Source organism: Heterocephalus glaber, unplaced genomic scaffold (assembly GCF_053883595.1).
Source record: "Heterocephalus glaber isolate CG9 unplaced genomic scaffold, H.glaber_assembly_v1.0 deba00000470, whole genome shotgun sequence".
Lineage (NCBI taxonomy): Eukaryota > Metazoa > Chordata > Mammalia > Rodentia > Bathyergidae > Heterocephalus > Heterocephalus glaber.
Window position 1 is genome coordinate 3,869,906 of NW_028258145.1, and position 24,498 is coordinate 3,894,403.

Consider the following 24,498-nt stretch of genomic DNA (forward strand, 5'->3'; position numbering starts at 1 on the left):
CTGTAGGACACAATGAAAGCTGTCTTATGAGGGAAATTCATAGCAGTGAATACTCACATTACGAAAACAGAACAAGCCCAATTAAACAACCTGATGCTGAACCTCAAGCTTCTAGAAAAAGAAGAGCAGGACAAACCCAAAGCTCATACAAGGGAGGAAATTATAAAGATCAGAGGAGAAATCAATGCAATGGAGCCTAAGAGAATGATACAAAAAAATCAATGAAGCCAAGAGTTGGTTCTTCGAAAGAATCAACAAAATAGAAAAACCCTTAGCCAACCTTGTCAGGAAAAGGAAAGAAAAGGCCCAAATCCATGCAATTAGGAATGAAAAGAGTGAAATTACAACAGACCCAGCAGAAATCCAGAGGATCATCAATACCTACTTCCAGAACCTATACGCCAATAAGATGGAAAACACAGAAGAAATGGACAGATTCCTAGATACATATGAATTACCAAAGTTGAACAATGAAGACCTAAAAATTCTAAATGACTCAATATCAACCAATGAAATTGAAAACATAATGAAAAAACTTATCAACTAAGAAAAGTCCGGGCCCTGATGGCTTCACTGCTGAATTCTACAAGACATTTAGAGAGGACCTACTGCCACTACTGTTTAAACTCTTCAGTGAAATTGAAAGGGAAGCAATACTCCCAAATTCATTCCTGGAAGCAAGCATCATCTTGATCCCCAAAGCAGAGAAAGACCTAACCGAAAAGGAGAACTATAGACCAATCTCACTAATGAACATAGATGCAAAAATCCTTAATAAGATACTGGAAAATAGAATGCACAAGATCATCAAGAAGATCATACACCCTGATCAAGAGGGATTCATCCCAGGGCTGCAGGGATGGTTCAACATATGCAAATCAATCAATGTAATATACTATATCAACAGAGCCAAGGATAAAAACCATATGATTATCTCCATAGATGCAGAAAAAGCATTTGACAAAATCCAACATGCATTTGTGATAAAAACCCTACAAAATATTGGAATAGATGGTCTCTACCTCAAACTGATAGAAGCCATCTATGAAAAACCAACAGCCAATATCATACTAAATGGTCAAAAACTGAAATCCTTCACACTAAAATCAGGAACAAGACAAGGATGTCCACTATCACCACTCTTGTTCAATATAGTTCGGGAAACATTAGCCACAACAATCAGACAAGAGAAAGAAATAAAAGGAATAAAGATAGGAAATGAAGAAGTCAAACTGTCATCATTTGCAGATGACATGATACTGTATACGGAAGACCCCAAGAACTCCACCAAAAGTCTTCTAGACTTAATAACCAAATTCAGTCAAGTAGCTGGTTACAAGGTCAACACAAAAAAATCAATAGCTTTCCTCTACACCAATGACAGACTCACTGAGAGAGAAATAGGGCAAACAATTCCTTTCACAATAGCATCCAAGATACTGAAATACCTAGGAATCAACCTAACGAAAGAAATCAAAGACCTCTTCTCTGAAAACTATAGCACTCTGAAAAGAAAGATTGAAGATGATATCAGAAAATGGAAAGACATCCCCTGCTCCTGGGTGGGAAGGATTAATATAGTGAAAATGGCCATACTTCCAAAACTGCTATATAGATTCAATGCAATTCCAATTGAGATCCCAGCAGCATACTTGATGGACCTTGAGAAAACAATCCAAAAATTCATTTGGAACAAGAAGAGACCCAGAATAGCAAAAGCAATTCTAGGTAACAGAGACATGGCAGGGGGTATCACAATCCCCAACTTGAAACTATACTACAAAGCTACTGTGATAAAACAGTATGATATTGTCAAAGAAACAGACCTGAGGATCAGTGGAACAGATTAGAAGATGCAGAAACAACGCCAGACACCCTCAGCCATCTCATCTTCGACAAAGGAGCCAAACACCCTCACTGGAGGAAAGATAGCCTCTTTAATAAATGGTGCTGCAAAAATTGGGCTTCAACTTGCCAAAGATTAAAACTAGAACTATATCTCTCACCATGCACTAAATTAAAATTGAAATGGCTTAAAGATCTAAATATTAAAACAGAAACGCTGAACCAGCTGGAACAGAGGTTAGGTAGAACTCTTGAAGACAATGGTGTAGGAAAAGATTTTATGAACAAAACCTCAGTTGCCCATGAACTAGCACAAACAATAAACAAGTGGGATCTCTTCTTATTAAAAAGCTTCTGCACAGCAAGAGAAACCACCAGCAGTGTGAAGAGACAACCCACAATGTGGGAAAAAATTTTCACCTGCTTTTCCTCAGACAAAGGTCTACTATCTCAAATCTATAAAGAACTTAAAAAAATCAGACCTCCCAAATTTAAAGACCCAATCTGAAAGTGGGCATCTGAAATGAACAGACATTTCTCAGACAAAGAAGTAGAAATAGCAAATAAATACATGAAAAAATGTTCAACATCACTGGTTATTCAAGCGATGCAAATGAAAACAACGCTGAGATTCCACCTCACTCCAGAAACAATGGCTGCTATCTTGAAATCAACCAATAACAAATTCTGGTGGGGCTGTGGGGAAAGAGGAACCCTGCTCCACTGCTGGTGGGAGTGTAGACTGGGGCAAGCACTGTGGAAATCAGTATGAAGATACCTCAAAGAACTAGGATTGGAAGTCTCATTTGACCCCACTATTCCCCTGCTGGGGACCTTCCCCTAAGAATTAAAAGAATCATACCACAGTGATATATGTGCACCCATGTTCATAGCAGCACAGTTTGTAATAGCTAAAACTTGGAAACAGCCCAAATGCCCATCAACTGGAGACTGGATAAAGAAAATGTGTTTTTTAAAATAAAATGGAGTACTACTCAGCCATAAAAAATGAGAAATTAGAGATATTTGTACCTAAGTGGATGCACATTAGGGCAATACTCTTAAGTGAAATAAATAGGACACACATGAATAAATTCCAAATAGTTTCTCTGGTGTGAGAAACTGAAAGTGTAAATAAGGACTAAAACATATAATAGGTAATGTGAAATAGGAAGAAAAGGGGCAAAGGGGAAGGAAATGGGAGGGTTAGGGGAAAGGAAAGAAGGAAATGGAATTAATATGAGAAAATGGAAAAATAGGAACAAAATCTTTGTAAATAGGGAGGAATGGAGGGGTTGAAGGGAAGGCTGGGCAAGGGTGAAAAATAAGAACCAAGAGAGATTATGTAAAGGTGCAAATTTCCAATTATGAATGTCATTATATTGTATACCTAAAATGTACCAATAGTTAGAATGAATAATCAATAATGCAAAACAGGAAGAAAAGGTTCAAAGGGGTAGGGGTAGTGGGAGGGTCAGGGGAAAGGAAAGAAGGGAAAGGAAAAATGATGAGAAATGGAAAAAATGGCAATAAAGTCTTTGTAAATAGGGAAGGGTGGAAGGGGTGAAGGGAGGGCTAGGAATGGGGAAAAAATAAGAATCAAGATGCATCATGTAAAGGTACAAGATCCCAATTAATGTGTTGTATACCTAAAATGTACCAATAAAATAATTTAAGAAAATAAAAAGATTAGACAATGTGTGGAATAAATTTTACACTTTCAGAGAATGAACTAGAAAACACCTCCACTTTTTGGCATTCTGCAAATCAAAGGCCTGGTCCCTGTGTCAGCACTAGTAGTGTGTTTTCCTCCTAAGGTCCAAAGTCCAACTCTGTTGCAACAAGGCAACCTAAGCAAGAATGATCTGCAGGTGATATGTAAGTGACAAACATCTTACAGAAAAGATAGAAGAACATATATTGTTTTTCTTTCCTATTTTAGTAACACTCTTGGCAACATGTTTATCCATTTTGTAAAAAGGACATAGTAAGTATTGTGGAAAACACATTTATATACCTTTGAAGACCCTAATAATCATGGCAGTTATCAGTGGCCCCAAAAGGCTTCGGCACCAAATCATGTGGCTTCAGAAATACAGTAATAAATCTGTGGTTGAATCTTTCTAGAAGAAATGCAAACTACAAATCAATTGGCCTCAGATAATTCATTTATTTAATTTATCATTTGGACTTACGAAGAGATTCAATTAATTGAAAAATGCAAAAATTGGCACTTGCTGTGCTGGATGGGTTTTCACTGAGAATATTCCATTCCTGAAACCAGTGACTCACATCTTTCTGTGCATCAGCCGCTTGAACCAAGCTTTCTCCATCCCTCAAAGTCAAGGGCTTAACCCCATCAGCGCTAAGGGAATTCCTCACCTGCATGCAGTTGTTGAGCCTGTTCCCTTAGGGAGGCCCTTCAGGCTGAACGGCCTGGCTTGGAATACACCCATTTCATCACCAAAGGCCAACTGAGTTTAAAGAGAGTTTCCAGAGCCTTTGCTGGGAGCATCAGGCCCTGGGCCATGCAAGCTAGCATGAGCTGGAGCTCAGAACTCCTACAAGAGTGGTTCTACTCTCTCCTTGCTTAGCACAGCTTGGGCTGTAGGTATCGCTCTTGGCTTTCCAGACTGTTGAAATGATCAGTAAAATCAATACACAGGGAGGAAGGAGAAGACAGTCTGCCTAATGGATTCATTGTATTTTTTCAAATACCCCAAGGCAGGAAGAACTGTGTCTAGTAATTTTCTCTTTGTGGGGGAAGAGGGGAAATTTAGCTAAAATCTTGTGGGAGAAACTTTACAAACTAGCAAATCTCCTTCTCATTTAAAAAAAAATTTTGTAGTGCTGATTATCAAACTCAGGGCCTTGAGCATGCTAAGCACACACCCTACTGCCACTCTGGACTACCAGGTCCAAATCTCTTTTTGAAAAAAAGTACCGTTCCTTATTTTCAACTAATAGAAAAATGTAAGCAATGTTTTCTGTGAAACTGTCTAAGATCAGCCATAGTGTGTATTTATATGAATTACTCGGGTTAAATTTTTGCCAAAGGTAAACTACCTTGTGTATTTCATCCAGTGGCCAAATGGACCCTACGGCTTCACATATTCTAGACTGTGAGCTGATGGTTTAAAAGACAAAGCAGGCTAAGGTAGAGGGCTGACACACACATGTACCTTGCCTCCTTCCTACAACTGGGAATGTGGCAGAATGGGCTGTAAAATGCAATAACTGGGAGAGCAGAGGTTGAGAGGGACCCAGTCAAAGGTCAGATTTTGATGAACACTGGGAGGAGGAAAGTGGATATGGTGACAATGCCGAATTCCCATAGCAGTCAGCTAAAGCTTTGAAGGTGCAAAGGAGAAAACTGCCTAGAGACAGAGTCTGTGTCTTGGTCCCCTTAGAGAAGAGGGATTGAAGGTAGACTTTGGCCCCAGTGGGCAGTCACTCCCTAGTGCCAGCTATGATTATTACCAAATCAGGATGGCTGCCCTCTAAAGACATGGCATGGCGGGGGTGGGTGGCCTAGGGTTAGGCCCCCAAGTGGTGTTGCGGTCCCATTCCAGGGAAGCATCTTCTGTTTGGGGGCTTTGTGGGGAGTGGGAAGAAGTTGCTGTTTCCTGCCTATCTCCCTGAAAGTTGAGCTTTCTGGCTGACCTTCCCTGTTCATGGACCTGTCCTTACCATTCCAGAGGAGGAGTTTGGGGAGAGAAGGGTTGCACAAATGCCAGGGTGCCCATGACACACACCTCAGATCAGTCAGCCTGGTTTCATCCATAAACAAAGACAACCAAGACAACTTTGAGGAAAGTCAACAGATTCCATAAGAACCTAGACAAGCAAACCCAGGACGCTTCCAAGGGAAAGGAGAGAACTGAAGAAGCAGAAGTCTCAGTGCTGCATGAGGGAATTGTTTCAGTGGAAGAACAGGTTGGCCTAAGAAAAGGAGTGGAGAGCAGGAGCCACCGAAGAGCAGGTAGGATAAGACTGAGAGCTGAAATTCAATGTGATCTTGGGTGTCTCCTGGGGCTGCAGAAAAGACCATCTGCTCAGTTTTTACACTCAGAGATCCTCTGCTGAGAGACAGATTTAGTACCAGTGGATTACTGTTATGTGTCCAACTGCACTACTTAGTTCTGCAAGGACTAACATTTATATAATTACAATATTGAAAATGCTGTTTTTCAGTTTGCAAATTTTTAGAATCAACTTCTGGCAGAATGCCAAAGACCTCATTAATTTACAAGACAGAATGCAAACATTATGACATGGGTATTGTGGTAAGAACAGTGGGGTGGAGAGTAGTCAGGCAAGGTGAGAGAGGACAGTGTGTGAAGGGATAACAAGATCCTCTCACCACATGGTCTGTTAAGGGAGAAAGAAATAACAAAGCTTTTATTTCCTTTATGGAAAGCAAAGAAGCAGAAAAACTATGTTTACAGAAGACAGATCTTGGGGAGATGTGGAGAGAAGAGGTCCTGTAAGTCAGACAATTTTCTCTTGTTTTCATAAGGGAGACTTGGAAGATACTAAGTAAATTAATAAATCAAGGGCTCAGGAGTTTGGGTGTGGTTCAGTGGTGGACTACTTGCCTAGCATGCATGAGGCCCTGGGTCCTAATCCCAGCACTATAATAACAAAACAAAACAGAACAGGGCCAGGGATTTAGTTCCGTGGCACCGAGCCTGCCTCGTCAGTGCAAGGTCCTGAGTTTGATCCCGTTACTGCAAAAAAAAAATACCCCCAAAAACACATATTATCTGGAATTATGAATGTAACCATCTAAAGACTGTTGAAAAAATCGCAGTGACTCTGGAGAGTGGGATGGACCACCTCACCTCCTGGATGGTAAGGGTTTGATTTTTCACATAGTATTATTCTGTAGCTCAGGAGTCAGCAAACCCTAGCCAGTAAGTTGGCTGTTGGTTTTTATATAGTTGGCTGTTGGTTTTTACAAAATTTTATTGAAACAGAGTCACATTCATTGTGTTATGGATCCTGATTTTGTATTAATAAAGCAGAGTTGAGTCATTCTGACAAAGATACATGGTCCACAAGCTTAAAATATTTATGATCTGGCTTTTTTTTTAAAAGAAAAAAGAAAACTGAAGAGGAGGAAAAGTCTAAAACTTCTCACTTTTCTGACCTGGTTTTCAAACTACTGTAAATTTGAACCCTACATTAACAAATCCTCCATAGAACTTCTTTTTATTCTTAAACTAGCTCAAACCACTGTGTATTTGATCCTAGAATTGGATTATTCACCATGGAAGCCGTGAGAAGATGCTGAAACAGAGAAGATGGTTCACCATCTGCTTAATTTTTCCCATGAAAGAGCCGAGCTTTCCAGAAGGATTTCAGAAAGTCAGTTTTGTTTTATTTCTCATGACAACCTTGTAAAAAGTCTTTTTATTCAAAGGCAATGCAAATAAGAGGAACCCAAGAAAACAGGGATCATAAATAGGATGCCATTGCCTAACAATCAAATAATAAATCGTGTTAGCATTAATTAGATTAAAGAGGTAAAGACAAGAATACTTCTGGGACAAAAACGGAGCCCACAGGGCTAACAACTTCTTGACTGACATTTGTTGCTCTCTGAAAACAGCCCACTGGACCACGATGTGAAGTGATAATGAAGACATAAAGGTTAAGGCTACTGTCCTGAGGCATTAACTCTATCAGATCCCTCCTTTTGTTTAACAAAGACATTTTTCCAGTGGATGGGTTTTGACACATACAACAAGAAAAACTAGAAATCTGACACAGGTTTGTTTATTTTTTGAGGAAGGACATTGTGTTAACTAAAATGCCAATGCAGACTCCCTGTTTCAGCTTGGAAAAGTAGACAGCTTGAAAGAGAGTTGCTCTCACCTTTAGAATTACAAAAAAAAAAAAAAAAAAGACAAATTACAAAAAGTGACTGATTTCGCACTTATCAGAGAACTGAGGTTGCAAGGTCAAACAGAACCTGAGTACTTGTTTATGGAGGACAATGGCTACTGAATTGCATGAGTCCATCAGAAAGATTTAGTTAGAAATTTCTGACAACTCACTAAAAGCTGAATGTGGGCTAATGGAACAGTATTGTGTCCTTTCCTGCAGGATTCCCCTTAGGATTTGCACCAGGCACCCACACCAAGATTGGGAAAGAATCTCAAGAAGGCTTTCCCACGGTATGGCTGGGACAGAAGGAGCAGCCACTGCCCAAATTGGTCAGATACACATTCTCCATCTTCCCTGTAGGACAAACCCTTAATGAAGGGGACAAAAACTGTGGACTGAGATCACTGGTAAGAAGCTGCTGTAGCTGGAGGAGAACAGCTAACAAAGCTATCTCTGGGAAGGAACAGAGATGTTTGTGAAGTTCACACATCTGAGACATTCAGGTTCACAGTGCTTGCTTAAGTCTGAGGCTTAACCAGAAAATCAGAGAATGCCCCGTCTATCCCCTTTCTCTATGCAGCAAGCAAGCTTGCTGCAGAAATAACTGTGAAATGCAGCCAGGAGAGCTACAAGACAGATTCTCTCTGGGGAGTACCAGAAAGACCCAAGGCCAAATGAAAAGCACATACCCAGAAATATCATCTGGAAAATTAGCCCTCACCATAAAAGCACAGTAACTAATGGAACATAAAGCCTGTTGAAGGTGACTACACCAACGATAAACATCAAATCAGCCAGATTTCTGATTAGATTAACACAATTTCTCACACTAAGCGCCTAGAAGAAGAAAAGACAGGTTCATCTCCAAACATTAGGAAAAAAACCCATTTACTTTAATATATATTGTTCTACTCAATAGCTCCAGCTTTCAACTACAACAAAAGAATTATACCACACATGAAAAGGCAAGAAAAACAGTCTAATGAGATAAAACCATAATTGGAACCAGACTCATATATGATACAGACTTATGTGGGCACTATCAGATAATGGCTTTGGTTAATACGTTGAAAGACCTAAAGGAAAAGGTAGAGAGCATATAAGGCCAGATATGTTATTTCAGTATAGAAATGGAGACCATTAGAAAGAATCAAATGGAATTGCTAGAAACACAACACAGTAACAGAGAGGGAAAGTGCCTTTAACGGGCTCATCAGTACGACTGACAGAGCTGAGTAAAAAAATCAGTGAACGTAATGATAGGAAGAGAAAATATACAAAATGAAATACAAAAAGAAAAACATTCAAAACAGTACAGGCTACTCAAGAGTTACAGGACAATATCAGAAATAGCAGACAGTCTAACAGAAGCATAATTGGAGTTCCAGAAGGATGAGAAAATGAGCAAAAGAAGGATTTTAGGATAAATGCTGAGAATTCTCCAAAATTAGTGACAGACACAAAATCACACACTGAAGAACAGGGTAAATACAGAGCCAAATAAACAAACACATCTAGATGTATTACATACAAACTTCTACAAATTAATGATAAAGTGAAAATATTGAAGGCATTAAGAGAAAATAGGCATTATTTACAGAGGAACAATGATGAGAATTACAGCAGAAGAGACGTTGGTCAGAAATCATGCAACCAGGAAGACAGTGGATTAACATTTTTAAAATCCTGAATGAAAAAAAAGGCTAGCAATCCAAAGTTCTATACTTATTTAGAATATCCATCTGCATGCCTCTAATCCCAGCTACTCAGGAGGCAGAGGCAGGAGGATCACTTGAGTCTGTGTGAGGTCAGCCTGGACAACATAGCAAGACCTTGTTACTTAAACCCACAGAAGACTGTAAAAGAGATAAGAAGTATAAAATACAAATGGAACAAATAGAAAAGAGCTAGTAAAGTGGCAAATTTTAACCCAACTGTATTAATAATCATTTAAAATGAGAATGGTCTAAACACGTAAATGATTGAGACTGAATACAAAAGATGCTTCAAATATATGCTGTTTATGATAAACTCACTTTAAATATAAAGACATACATAGATTAAAAAGATAAATACAAATGTCCAAGTATTCCTTATCTGAAATGGTTGGGATAGAAGCGTTTGGATTTTGGATTCTTTTGTTTTTTCTTCAGATTTTGCAATTTTTGAATATACATAATGCTGTATCTTGGGGATAGGAGTTAGGTCCAAACATGAAATTCACCTATGTTTCATATATTCCTTACACACATATCCTGAAGGTAATTTTGCACAACATTTTTAATAATTCTGCATATTAAAGAATTTGTGTACATTTGACCCCCAGAGGTCAGGTGTGGAATTTTCCACTCGAAAAGTTTCAGATTTTGAAGTACTTTGGATTTCAGAATGCCCAACATGTACCATGAAAACAGTAATCAAAAGAAAAGCCAGAGTAGCTATCTTAGTTTTAAAGTAAACTTCAGAGCATGGATGATTATGAGGACAAAGATATTACTTAGTGATAAAGAGGTCAGTTTCCCAAGAAGACAGGACAACCCTATGTGACTGTACCTAACAACAGAGACTTCAAAATACACAATGTGAAACTGACAGATTTGAAGGGAGAAAGGGCTAAATCTACAATGATAGTTGGAGAGTTCAACAATGTTCTTCCGAAGCCAATAGAACAAGCAGGGAGAAAAAAATCAATGAAGCACAAAGGACCCAACAACTCTGTCCAATCATTTGGTTTAATTGACTCTGACAGACCATTCCACCCAACAACAGCCCTTCCAGGTGCACATGGAATATCCACCAAGAACAGGCGCCATGAAACGCCAATGTACAGGCTGTATTCCACATATCAGGTAATTCTGGTCTGACTTGCATCAGAATAATAGTCTTCATAGTTCAACAAAACTCCCTCCCTACCTCCTCCCTTCCATCTTCCCTGCCCCTCCACTCCCACTGAGATCCTTTGGTCTGCATTCTGACAAGCAGGGAACGAATGAGAGTAGGGTGTGTGTGTGACAGAAGTGGTGTTTTGTTATAGACTGGCCCACATGGAATTGTTCTGGTACCTAAATACCTTGTTTATTCATCCATTCAATAGGCATTAACTGAGTGCCTACTTTGTAACAGGTGCACCACTATGCCCACTGCTGATGGTGACACGGAGTAACAGATGGCACTGCCAGGGCTACAGGTGCCTCGGAATGGAGCCTTTTGAAGACTAAGCCAAGGCAGTGGCCTGAAAACTACTCAGTGATACAGAAACCGAAGTTATTGGAAATTGGGGGGAGGGAATTTAAAAAAACAGTGATTATCTTTTAATAAATGACTGTCTTCCAGAAGTATTGAAGCTTTTGCTCACAGACGCAACCTGGCCTATTTGTGGCTCAACACAAAAGCTCAGAGTTGGTGAGCCCCAAGAGGTCACCCCCCAGCGCAGCCCAGACCCAGAGAGACAACCCCAGCTCTAAATGTTGACCACACTAGACTTGTGTGTGATCTGCTCAGGCTGCCATCACAAAGTGCCCCAGACTGGGTGACTAATGCAACAGGAATTTATTTTCTCTTAACTCTGGAAGCTAGAAGTTAGAAATAAAAGCAATTAGTAATGTTGGTTTCTTCTGAGTAGGCAGATGGCCACCTTCTCCCCGAGTGTCTCAGGACACCGGGCATCCTGGATTAGGACCCACCTTAGTGATTCCATTTTTAATGAATGACCCCTTTCACGGCTCTGTCTCCAAATCCAGTTGCATATTGAGGTACTTGGAGGTAGGACTTCAACATGCAAATTTGGGGGGACACAATTCAGCCTGACAGTTTGAAAGCCCAGCACCCTATGGGGAGAGATCATAAAGAGAAGAGAGCTCTGTCCACCTGTTATGGCCAGTGCTCAGGTATCCACTAGATGTGGTCTGTACAGGCCATGTTGCTAGAACCCACTTATCAGGACTCTAGATGACCCAAGACATATCTATCTTTAGTCACTTCCAGGAAAGCCAGCTCCCTACTTGGCCACATTGAATTTAGTGCCCAGCCCCGTCTCCTGTGTGAACTCTTCCTTTGGTGGGAGTATTTCAGCACTGAGAGTGAGTGGTGCTCTGAGAAGACAGGACTACCAGAAGCTGAGGCTCCTGAGGGCTCAAGAATGCCCTAACTCAGCATACCTGTGGGGTGTTCAACTCTGCTCTGGTCACAATGGGAGCCTGGGCAGCCCACCTGTGGAGCATTTGACCGTCATAGATGAGATGGTAGATCAGGTGTTTGGGGTGAATCATAATGAACACAATCTGATAATTTCCCTCTGTCCCTTCCTTGGGAAGAAAGATTGAGATACTAAATGTAAAAGCTTCTGCTTCTGAAAGTTTGGTTTATTTTATCTAAAGGACTCCCCAGTGATCTGCTTCTAGCTTTCTTTGTCTCAACAGAAAATTTTACATTTTCCTAAATTTGATACCAGAATTCTCATCCCCATGGGGGAATCTTTCAGGAACAACTTGATTTTCTTTAGCTAGTGAGCCATAAGTGAAACTTCTATTTTTCTGCAACTGTAATAGCAATTGTCAAACTAGGTTCTCAGAAGGGAGGACCATGAAGGTTACAAGGTCTCTGGGCTCCCTGCAAATACTGAAGGGTGCTCAGGAGAGGTTAATAAGCAAGCTCCTGAAGCACACACCCAAGCAGCCTGCTTGTAATAATCTTCTGAGCATCACAGATATAACGCCCCTTTATTTCCATGGTAATAAGGATAATTTCCCAATGGAGAAGGCATGAAAGAAGCTGGACATAAAAAGCAAATATCTACCATTGCCTGAACCCCTGTGCATTACTCAAAATACATGGATCCAGCTTCCATTATTTCTGCTATTTGGGCCTAAAATGCCTCCACACTACAGATTATTTTCATCTACCAAGGAATAAATAAATATGTCCCTCCACATGGGAGATAAACAGAACCAACTGTAAGTCCCAGGGGTGGGTTGTACCCTCTTCCTGTCAAGTATATCTGTAGAGGGGAAGCTGTAGAGAGGAAGCTGGAGGCCCCATCTTGTGACTTGTGGGGTTCTGTGCGGTCCTAAGAAGCTTTCAAAGCACACTAGACAATGACATGCTGCACGAAAGCCTGTTAGGATTAATATCTCGATGACTGCTTCTTGGTAATCCAGAGTTTGCAGAGCATTATGTGAAATGTTCCTGCCACAGGATGCTGCACATTATAGAGTTCTAGATACAGATAGGTCCAGGCTGGGGAGCCTTTCAGGACCAACATCTTGGAAGGGCAAAGACACATCCAGCATCCTAGAGTGATGCTCGTCCTCCCTCAGCTTGCTCACCTTGGGTGTGAGAGGCTCACTCCTGACTCAGCATCCTATCCCACAATGGACAACTCTGGTTGTTTAAACACTTGTTCCTTTATTCTTCTTTTGAACTTTCATTTTACAGTTCTGGCTTGTTTTCTGTGGAGTGACAAAGAATAAATCACTTCCTTTTTCAAACGTCTTTTGAGGATACCTCTCCTGCTTCCCTCCCACGTCTCTGAGCCATTATCTCCCTCCCTTTTCTGTCTCTCCCATGGAAGTCTTCCTTGCTTGGCATCCTGGCAGTCATCCTTTGAACCTTCTCTAGAAAGTCAGGGCCTTGTATATGGGGTGCACATCATTTCTGCCCACATTCCACCAGCCAGAACTCACTTGGGTGCCACACATAGGTAGTGTGTGTGCTGAAGGGGAAGGAGTGGGAGTTGCACTCCCTGGCTGAGAATCTGCTTGCCAGAATAACAACACCACTTGTGAAGTGTTATGGCTTAAATATGAAGAAATCCCCAGCAGGCTCACTATGTTGAAGGCTTGGTTGGACCACTGGACTTTTGGTAAGTGATTGGATCTCGAGGGCTCTAACCTCATCAATGGTCTCATCCACTGATGAAGTCATGGCTCCATGGCTTACTGGGAAGTGGGGCCTAATTGAATGAGGTGAGTCCCTGGGGGTTCTCTCTGTGGTTCCTGGGTGCCCTAAGGTGGGCAGGTTTGTTCCACCATGCTCTTCTGCCATGATTTTTCTGCCTTGACATAGGCCTAAAGCAATGGAGCCAGCCAACCTTTCACTGAAACCTCTGAAACTGTGAGCCAAAATAAATCTTTCCTCCTTTAAGTTGTTTTTCTCAGGTATTTGTCAGAGCAATGAAAATCCGATTAACATACTAGAGGAACACAGGACTTTGACATATGTTCTAGCCATCCCTGCTTCTCAGCCCAAGACAGACTGCTGTTATGGACTACATGTGGGAAGTTTTGAAAAAATTCTCTCAGTACTGTGCTTAGGGCTATGTTCTAAACCTTAACTAAAATATTAACTTTAAAACAAGCAGGGACTTTTCAATTTCAGATCCAGAAAAAATATGAAAACCTGTTGCATTAGTTAGCTATTGATGTTTTACCCCCAAACCTCACTGGCTTAAAGTAATAACAAACATGACTTCACAGTTTCAGTGGGCCAGGATCTGGGAGCAGCCCGTCTGGGCAGTTTGGCTCAGGATCTCTCACGAGGCTGCAGTCAATGCATCAGCTGGGCTGCCATCTTCTGACAGCTCAAATGGGGCTGGAGATGCAATCCCAAGAAATTGCATTCACATGGCTGCTGAGTTGGTGCTAGGGGGTCTGAGTCATGTGAATGAGCCACTAATTAAAGACTAGGCTTGAAGGAGGTGGAGTTAATTTTATTCATCACAACTCTCCTCGGTGAGAAGACTCCTTTTGTTCAAATGAGCTCCCTTAAGCCTGAGGAGCCATAAATGAATGTGAATTGAAGGCAGTCCTGACATGCTTGAGACAATCAAAGGAAATCTGTCCTGCTGTGGGTGGCTGGTGCTATGGGACTAGGAAACCAGAAAGGGCTCTATACCCTAGGATGTGTCTCCTCCTTGTGATTCTACTTCTAAATACTTAATAGGCTTGTCCAAGACAAAGAGTATCAGGAATTCTGAAGACTGTTGAGGTGGCCCTGTGGTGAGGAAAGGCAGTAGCAACCACCAAGAATGCATGATTCCCAAGGGCAAAGTGGGTGTGAGAACAGAAGACCCATGAGACCTAGGGAAAGGATTGGACTTTCCTAAGCATAGAATCAACCAGCATCCAAGTGGATTTTATGAAGCTCTTCAAAGTGAAAGGGGAGGGCTGGGGATTTAGCTCAGTGGTTCTGCCACCTGCCTCGCAAGCACAAGGTCCCAAGTTCGATCGCCGGTACCAAGAAAACCAAACCAAACAAAGTGAAAGGGGACCCTGGGGGTACAGACACATACACACAGTAAATGTGTCATGGCTCTCAGAGTCTGTACACCCCACTAACATCCTATACCCTGCTCCCTGAATGAAAGCTCAGCATTGACACTCAAACCAAGGTAAGGAAAGTGGATCAGGATCCACATGTAGCAGGGCAAGCATATGAACAGGTTGTTGTTATAGTGGGTATTATGGCTTGTGTTTAGATGTCCCCCCAAACCTCGTGCTTTTTCAGAGGTGGCTGAATCTAGAGTGTGTGATTGATTCATGGTGGGGCTAGGCCCAAGGGCACTAGGATTAAGGGTTGAGTGCTACACACCCTAAATAGTCTGAATAAGATAAAAGGGGTTAGAAAGATGGTATTAAGTAAGGTTCCTTGTTGCTTTTGCTGCTTCCGCTGCCATGAACTGTTGCCCCTCTGCCATCCTGCCAGCCGATTGGAGCCAGGCGATTATGGACTGAAATGTCTATGAACTGTAAGCCAAATAAACCCTTTCCCCTTTAACTTTGGGTGGTGGGTATTTTGTCTCTGCAATGAGAGAAAAGTTACTAAGGCAGTGGGTAACTGATCACTTGTCAGCTGGACTGAAACTTGGGGCTCCAGTTTCCAGGAACAATAGCAGCCCGTGGCTGTATGCATTTCATCCTTGCCTGAATCTCTCTGGCAAGTAAGCCCTGCTTCCAAAAGCCCGGGCCAGCAGTTTTTCTCTTCTCTCCTTAAGTTTATTCCCATCCACCTGCGAACTTGCTCTTGTATGTCTGCTCTAACAAACAAATAAAATTGCTGCCCACACAACCCCTCCAGCTACTGCCATTTCTTCTGCCCTCTTCACACACCATTTCATGGAAGCTAGTCTTAGGTGGCACAGCAACAGGCTTAGATCTACTCTACCTGGCTTCTGCCCCCAATATTCCACTAGAAGGGCTCTTGTCAAGGTCAACTGAAGCTTCTGGGTGTGCAATGCCAATGGCCACTCCTATTCTCATCTGAGCTGATCCCATCCTAGACAGCTCATTATTCCTTTTTCCCTTCCAACATTTTTTTTTACCTTGCTCTTGTCAGCTTCTTTTCTTGCTTCCCTTCCCACAGATCCTTTCTCTGGAGCCCTCGTTGGAATAACTAGGATCGATCCTGGCAGCCTTCTCTTTCTCTTCCACACCCTGAATTCCTATTCCATTTAAATAGTGCTGATGCCCAACTTTACAACTTGATCTTGGTATTTCCATTTAGATGCTTAATGGGAAAACTGAAGATGAACTCCTTTCTGTGGGCTTTACTTTCTGGTCCCATTTCTGTAAATGATACCCTCATTCACCCGGGACCTTCTTTAAGAGAATGCAATTAATATGATCAATTTGGTTGGGAAAAAATTGTCCCAGGAATTTTTCAATAAGGGTAAACTCTATAAAGCTGTATAGTACTAAAAACTAGAAAAATAATTGTGATGAAGATGAAACATAAATAAAAGTAGCAGTCCTTAGGATACATAAAATCAAATTACAATATATAATGGCATTGTATGATTCTGACTCCAGCTGTACAAATTCCCACAGAAACTGGCTTGTTCAAAGGAACACACTGACACTGTTTTCAAAAAGTAAAAAGAGATTATATAACCGAGACACAAATTCTGAGATTCCAAATAAACACCTCTGCCTGGCTTCTCTACATTCTGCATTTGTGGTTCCTGGTAAACAATAACCCATAACCTGGTTTTCAATAAAAATGTGCAGATTAGGTGAATCAGATGCTAAATGACAACTTTTAAGAAATTTTATATTTTTACTATGTTGTATCACATACATGAAAAAAAAACCTGTTATCTTCTGTCTTCTAAAACTGAAGGGGGGTTGCTCAAAAAAATTGAAATTGCCTGACTAAACCATTTTGGAGTTTAAATGAGGTCTGTATGAAGAGGAACTTCATATACTGCCTTTAACCCCGTATTGCAGGATGTTCTCTGTGAGCAGAAATAACATTTGCATGCACAACTGAGGCATGTTTGAAACCTTTTATTAAACAGGCAATGCATTGTGCAAATGGTTAAGGACACAGATGCCAAGTGGAAAAGTTTAAAAATTATTTTTGGAAACAGTCTATGGGTTGACGAACCCTGCTATGTTCCTTCCTCTTCTTCTTAGAGTGGCTATCTTCAGGAAATCAGATTGTTGTGTAGCTGCTCTTAGAAATGCATCCCTGTTTCACCATAAATGTCATGCCTAGTAGTAACACAAAAGGAGAAGACAGGCAAGACCGCGGCCAGACACACAGGCTGATCTTCAGTGGAACCACAAACACGGGCGCTCCTGGGATAGCTTCGGTTTTGGGCTTTCAGGGTGTCTGATTTATAAATCCACATTTCATTTCTGTTTTCCGCCTTGTCTGAGCCTCTCTACCAAGGGAATTCTAAAAGACTCACATTCATGCCCCTGAGCACAGGAATTCATTCCTGGATTTTTTCAATGTGGTTTTTGTTTGGGGCCCCTCTGGTCCAGGATTATGGCTGTTTGTTCTCTTCATTTTGCTTGGTTCCTCTCTTCCCCGAGCTTGTCATAACTTGGTGATAAAATCAAGCTTAAGTTGCACAGTCTGTTTGCCGTGATTTATTGGCAGTTTTAAACTAAGTGGCCTGTCAAGGGAGTGGACATTCTTTGTCGGTGGGCTGCCAATTTATTTTATGATTTGAGGCATGTCGCTCCAAGCTTGAGATTTCTTTCTGGCGAGTTCCATCCAGGAGGGCTGATCTGCACTGGCATAACTGGCTCTCTTCAGCTGATGCAACTCCTTCTCTGCCATTGCCGCAGCCTGAGCTGCTGCAGGGGGGACAAGCAGAAACACGAGACAGGAGTGTGGATGTTCACGTAAGCCTCTTGCATTTCTCTAAACATGTGTCAAGGTCTTACCTGTGTTCCCCAACAGAAACTTCATTAGTATGTAAATGTGTCAAGAACACTTGGGCTGAGAATATGTAATTTATGTGATTAAAAAGGTTTAAGAGTAGCTTGAACAGTTCTAGCAGAGCATAGAGTAAGAAATAGAAAGGAACTGCAGGAATGTTGGGGGTAGGTTATGCAACAAGTGAATGAACTTAATACTACTCAAATGTCCACTTAAAATGGATAGAAAAGTAAATTCCTTGTTGTGTGCCTTTTAACCCAATGAAAAATAAATAAAAATTTTATAAGTATAAGGGTTGGGATATACCTCATTAGAAGAATAGATATGTAGATGCTTGAGTCCCTGATTTCAATACCCAGCAGCACCAGGAACAACAACAACAACAACAACAAAAACAAAACAAGAAAGGGCTGGGGATCTAGCAGAGCATGTGCTTAGCACGTCTGAGACCTTGGGCTCAATTGCAAGCACATTTAAAAAAAAATACTGATACATGCAACAAGAGATGAACCTCAAAAACACTGTGCTCAGCAAAAGAAGCTAGCCGTTAGAGAACAGATACGTTATGATTACATTTATAAGAAATATTCCAAAGGGCCGGGGATTTAGCTCAGTGGTTTCGCCACCTGCCTCAAAAGCAGAAGGTCCTGAGTTTGATCCCTGGTACCAGAAAAAAGAAAAAAAAAAGAGAAATGTTCCAAAAATGCAAATCTACAAAGACAGAAAGTAGACTAGTGGTTGCCTAGAGCTAGATGTGGGAATAGGGATTGATATCAAGTGGATGTGAGGTTTCTTCTGAGCGTGAGGGAAATGTTTTACACTTAGGTTGGCCATGAGTGTGACACACTTTGTAGATAAGACACTCATCATGACTACATCCTCACTGAATTACATGCTTACTTATGCAGGCTTTATGGTGTGTGAATTATATCTCAATAAACACTGCAGGAAAAACTCAATGTGGCAAGTAATTCAATAAAACAAACAACAAAAAACTCCAAACAATAACACCATAAAAAAGAGCCAGGTGTGGTGGTGCACACTAATCCCAGCACTTGGGGGGCTCAGGCAGGAGAACTGCCACAAGTTTGAGACCAGCCTGGTCTACATAAAGAGTTCAAGGCCAGCCCGAACTACACATAGTGAGACCCTGTCTCAAAAAACAAAACGAACCAAGACTACAGGAACCACCCAGGACCATGAGTCCACAGTGCTTGGTAACACAGGCCGATCTCATACCCAAGTTCTGATGTGATAGGGAGATTCCCCTTTGCAGCCCCTCCTTGAGGCTCAGTTTGGCTGCCTGCTTCTGGGTCACTGTGGGCTTAGTAGGGGTCATCAGGAAAGACTTGCTGCGGACAAAGTCAACCTGTCTCACAGGCTCCTGTGGGGACACAAGAAAGACACACACTGTCAACCACACAGACTTGGAGAGAGACAAATACAACCCAGGTGTGTGAGTCCCAAGGGGCCCCTCCCAAGATGACCTGTGCTGGTGGCACTTTCTGGGTGAGCTCTGGTGTGTCCCCTTGCTGACATCCAGCAGTAGAATGCTGAAATTCTGACCAGTACCCAGCTTGATCCCAGCCCATACAGGCATTGTGGTTTCCCTGTCCCCCAAATTCTGCCTTAGCCCCAGATGCTTAATGGCAGGGATTCCACGTGACAGTCAAAATTAACTGGGTTTGGAAATGGTTTTGTGACTTTTAGGACACTTGGCATGATCACACATGCTCTGAATGGATTAACACCTTATTTACAAATTTCCCAGCCTGCATATGAGTCTTCTGGTCTGGGTGCAACTGAGTTGTGGTTAAAAGGAGAGAAGCAGGTGTAGGCTCGGGCTTTTCTGACAGGGCTGAAACACTCTTCCGGACTTGGCACCTTATTACTGTGGCTACTAAGGGGACCGAAAAGCTGGAGATTGGCTTGCTTCTAGCTGTCTATGTTGGTGAAAGCTATTTACAGTGCAGAGGGCAAAAATGAACCCCAGCTTCCTGCCATGCATCCCCAGGGGAGGAATAAGGAGGCCCAGCAGGTGGCCAGCACAAAGGGCACAAGTGGGGCTCACTGATCACTGCACAGTGAGTTGAGAGGGAGCTGCCAGCATCGCTGCTATATGTCTGAGCAAGAAGTTATTTTAACCTCATTCCATTTTTCCAGATGCTGAGCTGCACTGCCTAGGAGGCAAGGAGTAGAGAACTGTCTCCACTAAACAATTCCATGCTTCTCTGTGTCCCTAACAAGCCTAGCAAAGAGCAGATAGGTGGCTCCTCTACGGAGCTTATCATTTGGCACAAAACTGTGTTTGCTTCACTGAGCTTAGCCACACACCAGCAGCCGCCACACACAGTCATCATGCGGACCCCAGCCCCAGCCCTGGCCTGGTCTGCTGTCCCTCCTGAACCCCCATAACTGCTAGTGTCTGGTCTTAGCACCTGGGCTCTCTCAGGTGCCTTGGCTTGCTTTCCTGTTTCTGACTTCAGGGTCCGAGTTCCAGGTTTGTCTTCCTGGCTCGGTGGCTGGTCAGGGCCCCCTCGCCGCTTCTGCCGAGCCATGGTGATCCAGGGTGGTGTGGGCTGCCCATCAGCTTCGGGACCTGTTGCTGCCACAGGCAGACCCTTCTCTGTGGGTAAAGGCAGAAGGTTATTCGAGCCAGCCCTGCCTCTCCAGCCTCCCCCTTTATTTCTGCCATACAGGGAACACTGCTCTGCTCTGGCTCACAGTGGCAGGGCAGGGGACAGGCAGTCTGGGGGCCTCTCCAGCGAGACCATTACTTTTCCTTAAGGGACTTTGTTTTCTTTCTAAAGATATATCAAAGGGATTATGTATCTCTAGTCTGCACCACAATGAAACACAATTGCCTGTCTAAAGTCAATGTGCATTTTAAAGCTAACTTCCTCCCAGGGAACCCTTTCTGGAAGGAGCTAAAAATACACACACAATAGGTAAGAATTTTGTAATAGAATCCCGTCATTGGGGACCAGCACACACTTCCCAACTTCTGATGTGCTCAGATGCTGAAGACACACTGTTGTCCTCATAACAAGGGCAAGCACAGCCTTCTCTCTGTGGAGAGTGGTACTGTTCACAATATCGTTTGGTTTTATTCCTCTTCCAGAGACCCCAGTAACTGCCTGGCACATGGAAGGTGCTTGGTGGCTGTGTGTTTGATGTAGTCTGCATTTCTCATCTCTTATTCGCTGCATGAGAGTTTTATAGCATCCTCATAGCCTCTGTTGTTTTTCCTTAAAAAGCAACTTTTTCCTGTTCTCCTTTGATTATTTCTTCATGCTCTGACCAATCACATCCTCTGAACTTACTACCTTAGTCAAGAACATATTCTGAGCAATTCTGTCAAGGCTAAGAGTAGAGGGAAAGAAATGTCCATCCCCAGTTTTATTTTATCCCCAGGGCCCTGCACATGCTAGGCAAGTGCTTGCTTGAGCACTGAGCTACAGCCCCATCCCTAACCCTGGTTTTAGACCGGGGGCAGAATGGTTGCTGCTGAATGCTAAAGCAGCTCCAGCACCTGACACAGAGCACAAGACATGGTTCTGTGATCTCATGCCAGACACTTAAGTCATTCCACCTGAGCCACAAGAAAAACTTTAAACATCAGCAGAGAGGGGTCCAGTCCCCAGGCCGACATCTCAGGGGATGGAGGCAATATAAACACACTCTTCCCATTTTCTCATGGGAAATGCAGTCTTGTAAACAACGCAAGGAGATGGAGCTCTCCTTATATCAAGAGCAGGCTGTACTGTATGTATGTGCATGTATTCCTATGTTCATATGCACACCCCCACAGTAAGCCCCACAGCTGCACCAGGCAGTGCCAGTGTGCGATAAGATGACCCAAAATACAAAATAGCAGTGTCACCAAGCACTGGGCCAGGCAGGCAGCCAAGATCTTTCACCAGCCATTTCTTTCCTTTTTTGGTCTCCCTTTCTTCCCCAAGTGTCGGCCTTTCCTTGTATTCTGTATCTTCTTCTTTCTCACCTTCTCCTTTGTCAGGAATGCAAATGGGTGAAGGGTCCCTGGTTCCCCCAGACCCTTTCACAGGGACATTCCTGGGGCCAGCCTCATGGGTAGAGAGAAGCAAGAGAGGTGCACAGGGGTCCAGACACCAAGAGGGACAGAGAAAACCCACTACTGTTTCCACCATGGTTCAGTGAGGACTGTGATCCCAACAGCAGCCTCACAACAGGTGACCCAAGAAGTGGGTGATGGGCTTGGCACTACCCACACTGCCAAGCTTCACAGAAGTCTCACCCTTGTCCCAGGTAGCCAGGGCCAGAGCTGGGTGACAAGTCATTCTACTCTGTGGAAATAGGCCTCAATGGCTCTGTGTGTGTGTGTGTGTGTGTGTGTGTGGTGATGGTATTGGGGATTGAATCCAGGGCCTTTACACAGAGCTACATCCATAGCCCTTTTTTACTTTGAGACAGAGTCTCACTAAGTTGCTACATTGCCCAGGCTGGGCTCAAAGTTGCCAATCTCCTGCCTCAGTCTCCTAGACTGGTAGGATCACAGATACATGCCGTCATGTCTGCTTTTGGAGGTCTCTTTGATGTGCTCCTCTAACCACTGCGCTTGGCACCCACTTTAGGGGTTGGGCTTCTGGGGTATATGCTATACTCAACCTGGAATTCTCTCAAGCTGGAGAAGAGAATAAAGACACAGGCAAATAAAGAAGGCTTCAAGGGCCAAAGTCCTTACAAAGTGATAGCTATAAAGCACAAACATTCAACGTGAAGGTTGCTTAATCTATTGAGGATTGGCTAAAGGGAACTGACCTCTCAATTTCTCCTCTCCAGATGACAAGGGGGTTAAGCTGTTAACTGTGAGCACTTCTCAGACTGGGGAGCGGCAATTCCATGTCCCCCATGCTAAATGTCTGGAAGTCTGACTCCCTACCCACAGCTGCCCCAGAAGGAAAAGCAGCAGGCTGGTCTGCTGGAGCACAAACACAGAGGTACACTTCCGGAAGGCAAATGCTGCTGGCGAGCACATCCAGAATGGAAATGCTGTAGACCCAGGAACCTGCACAGCAACAGAATGCACCCCACACAACTTAACTTCATGGGAAAAATACTTCTAATCAGAGAAAACTATTATTGCTCTTATTACTTGGTTATTTGAGAAGATTCTGTCAAAGGAATATTCTTCTCCAAATTCCTTTTGCTTCCTTAACACATTTCCCTAGCTCAAGGATTTATTTTGAAGAATATAATGTATAAGCATTAATTTCCAGAGATCCTGTCCTCAGGGTTGTGTTCAACTGGCTGTGATATCTAAGAAGGCTTCCTCCCTGGTTCCAGGCAACAGAGCAGCTAATGACTGGAGCTGGGGCCTCCAGGGCTGGGTTTAAGGCCTTAGGCTAGCAATGCACTCTGGGACAAACCTAAGAACCCCTGGAGGCTCAATTTTAGTGCAAAATGAAAAAAAAACAGCAGTATGTGTGCTTCCCAGCAAGACTACAAAGATTCCATGAGACAGTGCACCATCTACACCTGCCAGCCTGGCCAGAGAAGAATCCATGAGACAACCCACCATCTCCACCTCCCAGCGTAGCTGTGGAACAATCCTCAGAGAGTACTCAGTGTAGTGCTTGGCACCTACGTGCCTGTAAGAATGTCAGCTGCTGCCACTACGGCTGCTGTTGTTATTCTGTTGCTGGTGTTATCAGTTTTCCCATTTGAGGAAGGATGTACACTTTGGTCAAATCCAGACACGATGGAGACCAGTGAGCCATTGCGCCATGAAGTAAGACTTTTGTCCCCAGCTCTGATAAGAAAATGCATCAGTGCTGGCTTGTACTTCAGCCTCTTGACCCTTTGATCCCTGAGGACATTGTAATGCTCCTAGTATTACAGGCAGCTAAGTTAGATAAAAATTAATATACAGTCAGAGAGTGACTGGGCTCTCAAGAAAGTCAGCAGAAAAAATAAAGGCATCAGAGTTGTGGCTTCAGGTGCCTCTGAAGAAGGTTAGGCCCAAGATAAAGATGCAGTGGCCAACCCTACATGCTTCCCTAAAGGATAACAGTGACTTGAGGTTATATTGTTATTAGTACCACCTGGACCATTAAGTGCAGACAGGCATTAGATGCTCCTGTGGGTGGGTGACCAGAGCATCTGGACCCATCCCTTCCCCAAAATGTTTCTGTTTTAGAAGTCATAGATAAGCCAAGGTTAATGGTGTCGGCAATATACTCTTGCTAGTACCTCCCTTCCGTTTTTGGTCAATATTAGCTAAGCAGCCCTACTTGTAATCTTATTATTGACGATGGTTTGACCCACACTGTACACACATTGTGACTTTACTGTATAAATTACCCCTGACAAAGGGCCTCAATGACTACGCACTCAGGACTCCTCCTGTCTCTCTGGAGCTATCTCTTAATAAGTCTTACTACTCTTAACCGATGTTCTTCCTTGGAATTCATTCTTCCATTTGGGGGGACATGAATTCAGCACATCTGACATCTAGTGGGTTGTGCGTTATATTTCTTCCCTATCACTAGCAGACTGCATCTTCCCGCTGTGTGTGTTTATCTGCCTGTCACCCCACAGGGGCAGTGGCCTCAT

At 42.8% G+C, this 24,498-nt stretch overlaps 1 protein-coding gene and 1 long non-coding RNA gene across 7 annotated transcripts in view; one reads left to right on the forward strand and one right to left on the reverse strand.

Moving 5' to 3' along the window:
- Positions 1 to 5,979: 5,979 nt before the first annotated feature.
- LOC110349059 (uncharacterized) lies at positions 5,980 to 11,202 on the forward strand. The gene is made up of 3 exons (XR_002394762.2): positions 5,980 to 6,331; positions 7,102 to 7,215; positions 10,861 to 11,202. It is a non-coding gene; the product is annotated as an uncharacterized LOC110349059 (long non-coding RNA).
- A 5,800-nt stretch (positions 11,203 to 17,002) lies between these two features.
- Positions 17,003 to 24,498, reverse strand: part of Cracdl (CRACD like) — a 128,455-nt gene continuing 120,959 nt past the window's right edge. For 5 of the 6 annotated variants that reach the window (XM_087203445.1, XM_021258059.2, XM_087203447.1 and 2 more), the window contains 3 exons: positions 20,343 to 20,530; positions 19,144 to 19,288; positions 17,003 to 17,819 (listed from right to left, as the gene is read on the reverse strand). In XM_087203445.1, coding sequence (XP_087059571.1) covers positions 17,677 to 17,819; positions 19,144 to 19,288; positions 20,343 to 20,530 — 476 coding nt within the window. In that variant the 3' untranslated portion in view covers positions 17,003 to 17,676. The remainder of the gene's footprint in view (positions 17,820 to 19,143; positions 19,289 to 20,342; positions 20,531 to 24,498) is intronic. The other variant, XM_013072156.3, reaches the window with a different exon arrangement.